The sequence below is a fragment of the Xenopus tropicalis genome, chromosome 3 (assembly GCF_000004195.4).
Source record: "Xenopus tropicalis strain Nigerian chromosome 3, UCB_Xtro_10.0, whole genome shotgun sequence".
In the NCBI taxonomy this organism is placed as follows: domain Eukaryota; kingdom Metazoa; phylum Chordata; class Amphibia; order Anura; family Pipidae; genus Xenopus; species Xenopus tropicalis.
This window is the reverse complement of record NC_030679.2, coordinates 131,724,425-131,731,160: the sequence shown is the minus strand read 5'-3', so window position 1 is coordinate 131,731,160 and position 6,736 is coordinate 131,724,425. Positions and strand designations below refer to the sequence as shown.

The 6,736-nt window shown below is 42.9% G+C and overlaps 1 protein-coding gene across 1 annotated transcript; it reads left to right on the top strand.

Moving 5' to 3' along the window:
• Positions 1–564: 564 nt before the first annotated feature.
• On the top strand, positions 565–5,581 carry LOC100490758 (endonuclease domain-containing 1 protein). The gene is made up of 2 exons (XM_002932715.4): positions 565–945; positions 4,529–5,581. The coding sequence occupies exons 1-2, from the start codon at positions 586–588 to the stop codon at positions 5,087–5,089; spliced, it is 921 nt and encodes a 306-aa protein (XP_002932761.1). The 5' UTR covers positions 565–585; the 3' UTR covers positions 5,090–5,581.
• Positions 5,582–6,736: the final 1,155 nt, after the last annotated feature.

Genomic DNA, 6,736 nt, shown 5'->3' with positions numbered 1-6,736 from the left:
CCAGGCATTCCTTCCTAAAGTGCCTTTTAACGTGTAGCATTTAATCACTGTATATTTATATTTATTTGTTTACTATTATTGATCATATTATTGTCCTTCCTGTGTGTACTTGTCTATATTGTAATTATACAGTGCTGCGTGTACTTGTAGTGCTTTATAAATAGTGTTATACATAAGGTATAAGGTGTTAAATAGTTAAATGGAGGAACAGACGCAGGAGTCAATGCCCCTCAGGGGTCAATAACAGCTCTATGGATAATGGACTTGCAAGAGTCACCCCAAGCTTTCAGGCCTCTTGAGTGGAACCAAGGCAGGACAACTTCTACCCCTAGGTCTGTACACTTAGGTCCAGGTGCAGTAGCGACTTGTCCCCCCCCCCCCCCAGGAGCCGCTCCAACGTGGTGCAGCACAAAGTAGGTAAGGGGGAGCAGCTATCTATCTATCATCTGTATATGTATCTACTATCTATCTATTATGTATCCATCCATCCATTATATATCTATCTATCTAAATATAAAGTCCTTCTTTCTGTACCAATCACACAGGCTATTAGTGTCTCTGTGTTTTGCTTGCCCTTTAGTGACCATGAAGATGATGCTGAGTCTGGTTTGGCTGCTCATAGCCATAGCCCATAAGGCTGAACCCTTCATCTCTGAGAACTTCACTGAGTGCCGGGAGTTTTTCTATAACCAATCGTTCCCTCAAGGCTTTCAAAACATTTCTCCCCCTCACCATATTAATCATCCAAACTTACCAGATGGGATAAAGGCAAAAGAACTGACCTCTCCAGCTTATATCTGCCAGCGATATAAGAACATTGATTACTTTGCTTCCCTGTATGACAGAGGCAGGCGTGTGCCCCTCTATTCTGCCTACATCTTGGACAGGAGACCCACAGATAAATGTATACCTGGCAGACAAACACGTTTCAATGTAGAACCTCAGGTAAGAACTATAAATGTGTAATTATAAATAATGATGTTATATTGTTTTTAGTTAGTCTGTATATATAGTATCACACAGACAGGGATGCTGGAGATATTGTGGTGCATCAATGTGCAGGGATGTGCAGGGACTGTGGTGGGAACTGTTACAATTTGGAAACTTTAGCTTGACCAGACTATAATGGTTTCCCTTCAATCTGTGGAAGCAGGTATGTTTGTATAGAAAATCTGGAAACCTTCTATTCAGAAAGCTCCAAGTTGTATGAGGGCCATCTCCCATAGACTCCATTTTAGCCAAATAATTCAACATTTTAAAAACATATTTCCTTTTTCCCTGTAATGTACCTTGTACCCATATTAATATTTGTAATATAATCTTAAAGGAGAAGGAAAGGCATTTTGGCATTTTATTGCCAATAGATTAGCCACAATAGTGCAAGGTAAAACACTCAAGCTCCCTCTGTTTGTTTAAGATAGCAGCTGCCATTTTAGCTTGGTCTCAGTAGCTTCCGTGCTGCAGCTCTAGCTGGTAGCGAATTCTGATGGGAGGGGGAGTGACTTCTGATTGGAGGGGTAGTAGGAAAATGGAGAGACGAGCAAACGGAGTAGACTCATGTCCATGTCCTGAAGGATTTCTCAGAGAGCAGGAAGTCTGATGTTGAAAAACATGTGTACACAAAAGGAGACAAGAAATCCTGTTTCATTTGATAGAGAACTCAGTGCAGTGTTTCTGTGAGTGCTTATGGCTGTATTTATAGGGACCTTTCTGATAAAGCTTACTTAGTTTTTACCTTTCCTTCTGCTTTAATCATTATTGCAGGTAAAACAATCCTTGTGGGTTTATTTCATGTTTAAATTATTTTTTAGTATTCCTAAAGTACAGTGATCCAAATTACAAAAAGATTCCTTATCTGGAAACCCCTGAGCATTCTGCATAACAGATGTTTTCTTTTTAAGCTATGGATGCAGCTCCCCCCTAAGGTGTAAGTAGCGGCTCACTGGTCTTGGTGCAAAATTTGATGTCCTTCTTTAATGTTCCCAAATCACTATGTCCCTCCAGTTTCTTTATCCCACTCACTCTGTATGGAGATTATATAAAGCCCCATCATATTAGTTTCTTTCTTCTTCTGCAGTAACAGATCTAATTGATTGGGGCCCAATAGAACCCCACAGATCCCTCAGCTCTGTTATGCTCACAACTTAGATTGTAACTAAACTGGCAAGAAGTGCAGAGCTCAGAGACAATACAGAATGGCTTTTCTGCTGGTGATCCCATAAAAGAGAACATAAACACAAAAATTCCCAGTGAAAAATATAAACTCTAAGCACTTTGCCAATATACAGTGTAGTAATGTCCCTTTCTGCTCTGCTGGTTCTGTCTCTTGAACCAATGTAGCAGAAGACAGCCTTGTTTTCTTTTCCCCTGTTAGTTTCATAGGCCAGAACTGCCTGGGCAAAGATTGGAAAGGGTCAAGTTATATTAACAGTGAACTTTAATAAATCGAATGTGTTATTAGTGTATATTGGATATTTGCTTAGCATGGGGTTTGGGTGTGAGGGAACAGAGGCAATATGCTGATGGACTGGGGTATAAGTGAGAAGTAAAGATGATGGAAAGGTAATGTAGTGGCCAATGAGAAGTTGCTTAGAGACTGGGGCTATCAGGGATAGAAGGTAGATATAGAGAAACAGAGGTAGGGACTAGGGGCAAGGATTGGGGTGTAAGGCAGAGAGGGAAGATGCTTATAGACTAGGGATATGGGGAATTGATGGGAGTTAAGAGGAACTGAGGTAGGGACTGGGGGCATACTAAAGGATTGGGTTGTGGGAGTGGAAATGATAATAGACTGGGTTGGGGATAGAGGACAAGGTGAAGGAACTGAATGAAGATAGGAGACAACTGTGGGTTTGCTAGGGGGATAGAGGAGGAAGGTTTATGGGTTGGCGATGCTAATGCACTGGGGTTGGTGGAGAGTGTAAAAAGAGAGGTGAGATAATGGTGTGGGGTGAGAAAATGCACCTTTTCTCTTTTAGATGTATTAAGAATGAGACATGTATTTATTGTGTTTTGCCTTTATTTCTTGATAGGCAGAGGAGAGACAGGGACACAAAAACTGCACAAAAATAGAACACATCCAAAGGGTGTTTATCTGCGTTGAAAATCTAAAATATAGAACAATCCCTCTCGGCTGAGAACGCAGGTCTTTCTGACTGCCCCAGGGCCTGACCTATTCATAACTTCTCTCTATCAGCTGGGCCACACAGCCTACTTCCATGTCAGCTTCACAGTTGCACTTTCCCAAAATCTGCCCATTTCCAGGTACAATCACTGCCCCTTGGCACTCACTTTCTCTGTCAGGCCCCATGCATCCCTTGGTTCTCACACACTGGGACCAGCCAGGACTCCCAGGTATTAGAGCGCAGCCTTTTCAGGCAGCACCACTCTCAGCTACCACCAAATGACCTGGCTGAGTAGAATATGAACTCTATCTCCACTCAGTATCCCCATGCAGCCCTTTTCATGTACCTTAAAGGCACAATTCTTAATACTTTTTTAGGCTGTCCTGCCACAATGTATAACTGGCCTTACCAAGCAAGCATTACCTACTGAGCGTAAGCTCTTTTTCCACCTTTAATTGGCACAGTTGGTGGATTTAATGAATACAGACCCATTTATATTCCGTTTTTACTTTCAGCTGGCTTGTAGGAATTCAACCACATCAATGCTAAATGAATCAGCTGCTAAAAAAGAGATAAATCGTTGCACTGAAGAAGACCCGGGAACACTTCTTAACTCAAGCCAAGCTTGCGTTAATTTAGACGCGATGCTGTGTGCGTTATTTAAGTCGCGAAGACTATTTTCATGCGGTATTTGGCGGAACGCGCGCTAATCAACGCATCGTGCACAAATAGTCGCCATGTACGAAAAAAAGCGTGCCATATTAGCCATACACGCCATTACTTTCGTAAAACTACTTTTCTGAAAATGCCCATTTCCCTGCAAACTGGCGGCTGCATCACTCTGGGGCCAACACAGACTTGAATAAATCCCACTGTAAGTCCATATTGTGTTGCCAAAAGCTCATGAACTGTACTTTTCTATAATTACCGCCTGCCCCAAGTAGGGGTTAATTTTCGCACAGACAAATGCGATATTTAGCGCGGATATGTGTTTGTGAATCATGCGCAAGAATTAACGCAATGCGGTAAAATTAACGCACGCGATATGCGACTTAACGCACATGGTAATACTTTAGCGAATTGCGCGGTTTTTTTGCGTCAATTTTAACGCAAAAAAGCGTGCGATAAAAATTAATGGACTTTAGTGAATCAGTTCTTACATGTTTTGAGCCAAAGTCTTTTTTTCAAGGGAAAAAGCTTGGCTGGGAACATGTTGTGTTCAAACTCTGATGGTTGCAGCTTGGTTCTGCAGCATGACCGTTCTTCCACTTATTTTTCATTACATAATTAAGCCTTAATTGGACGGAAGCAATGGGTAAGGTAAAAAGTATTTAGTTATACAGACTAATCCAGGTCCTAAGTGGTTGTGTAAAACCCTATTTATACTCTGTTTTTACTTTCAGCTGGTCGATAGGAAGCTGAACAAAGCAATGCTAAGTCAATCAGCCACTAAAGGAGAGATACAAAAACACTTTAAAATCAAGAACATTCAAGAAGCCCTAGAAAGACTTAGAACAAGCCAAGCTGTTAGTGCTGATTATGGAATCACCGGCTATCACAGAGGCCATCTGAATCCCGTGTGCCATCATAAAAACCAAGTTGCGCAGGATGCAACATTCACACTGACCAACGCCGTGCCGATGAATAGTAGTTTAAACCAAGGCCAATGGAACGTTTATGAGAAGAAAATGATAGAGATTGCCAGAGACTGTAACACTACGTATGTGGTCACTGGCATTGTACCGGGTAATAATTCGCTTAATGACCGTGTGAATATTCCCAGTCACGTGTGGAGCGCTTACTGCTGTGTAGATAATAATGGCAAGCCAATCAGGTCAGGGGCGGGATTAGCGAACAATATAAACTATCCTGTCAAAGTGATAAGTGTGTCTGAGCTAGAGGTACAACTCCAACGTCTTATACAGTATATTTCTTTTTCAATATTCCAAAATAAGTGTTCATAAAAATGAAAAACATCCAGAAAACTGCTGCCAAGTATAAAGCAAACAGCTCAATGCCTCAGTATCAGTGCCGCAGACACATCTGATCTGTACCAACTGGGTTCATTTACAACCAATGGGACAAGGTGCCATGTGCAAACTACAGGAGCCTCCCTCTATATATTGCTGTCTGGGGGTGTGGGAGGCACGTGGGCATCCCCTGGGAACTTCCCCAGCCTGTCCCCTGTGTCATTCATAAGCTGCAAGTTAGGGACCCTAGGGTAAGTACAGGGCTCCCATGCTTTGTGCCCTTTAGCGCCCTAGCACTTGCCCCTGTCCCATCAGTAACTGAGCCTTAATGCCTTCCTACTGTCTGTAGATATAGATTTTTACTTTGAAAAGTGCATTTGCAATAACCAGTGTGGCTTCCAATAGTAACTACTCAGGCATTTGCTTTGAATATAGCTTGTTACTATCCTTCCCCATATGCAACTGCCAAATAAATCTGCTCTGAGCAACTGCAAATCCCCAGTGTCATTTCTTTTCTTACCTCATTAGCAGCTCTGATTCCTGCATTGAATCCACATGTTATGGAGCCTGGCACTTTCATCTGGGTAACAAGCGCCTATATATCTTCCCAGGGCCCCTTCTCTCATACAATATGAGTTCAGCAACTACTTTTTGTTCAAGAAAATATTGAACCCAACAGGTGCACAGCCCTGTGTATCTCATCCCCCCCCCCCATCTGCAGAGCTTTCTCTTACTTAATCCTAGGGGGGTCTTATATTAACCCCCCATTTTTCTTATTCTCCCTCATCTTTGTCCAACAAACTGTCTTTTCTGTACTGTATTAGCCAGTTCCACCACTTCTTCTCTTTCTGACTATAAAGCAGAATCTCTTGTGCTCCAGGGGTCAAGAAATAGATTGTAAGCTCCTTGCACAGGAACTCCAGGGGTCAGGCACAGCACTAGGCCCAGTACTGACAGGTGCAGGAAAAGCTGATGTATGCATTGCCTCTAAACTGCTCTCTGTGCCACACCGGCTAAATGATTAGGGCAATAAAAGAAATCAGGGGCTAAAAGTTCTGGTATCACCTCCCTTCTGTAGGACACAACCCAGGGCAATGCTTAGACCCTCTTAAAAAAACATCTCTGCAGGCCTGCGAGCAAATAGTACACAAAATTATGTCATTGTAACTAATGTGGTGTGTTCTCTGCACCCGCTCCTCACACAAGTAATATGGCCCCCAGCAAGTAGCTGTACATCGCCTGTCCTCCACTCCAGTGGGAGCTGCCATATTGTTCTGGTTGCTTTCTAAGCAGCTCATCAGGAACCTACAGGAGAGTGGCAGCCTGCTTGGGTAGCAGCAGAATGATACTGGGAGAGGAGAGCCCCCCATACAGAGTGCTGAGGAGGTGAGCTGGCCTGCAGAGTAGGCAAGAGGTTTATAGAGAGGGGCAAGGCTTTAGAACTGCCCTATAAAAGACTCCTGGGTCAGGGGAAAGCAGCAGTTTGTGCCAAGATGGAGATTGTTCCAGGGCACGGGGACTCAGAGAGAAGCCATTTTGTGCTGGACTCACCTGAAGAAAGTTACCAAAGATTTGTAAGTATCTGCTCAGACTGTTCTCTGCTGATTTTCCCAAAGTTGGTTTAAAGACCTTTAAAGTGGA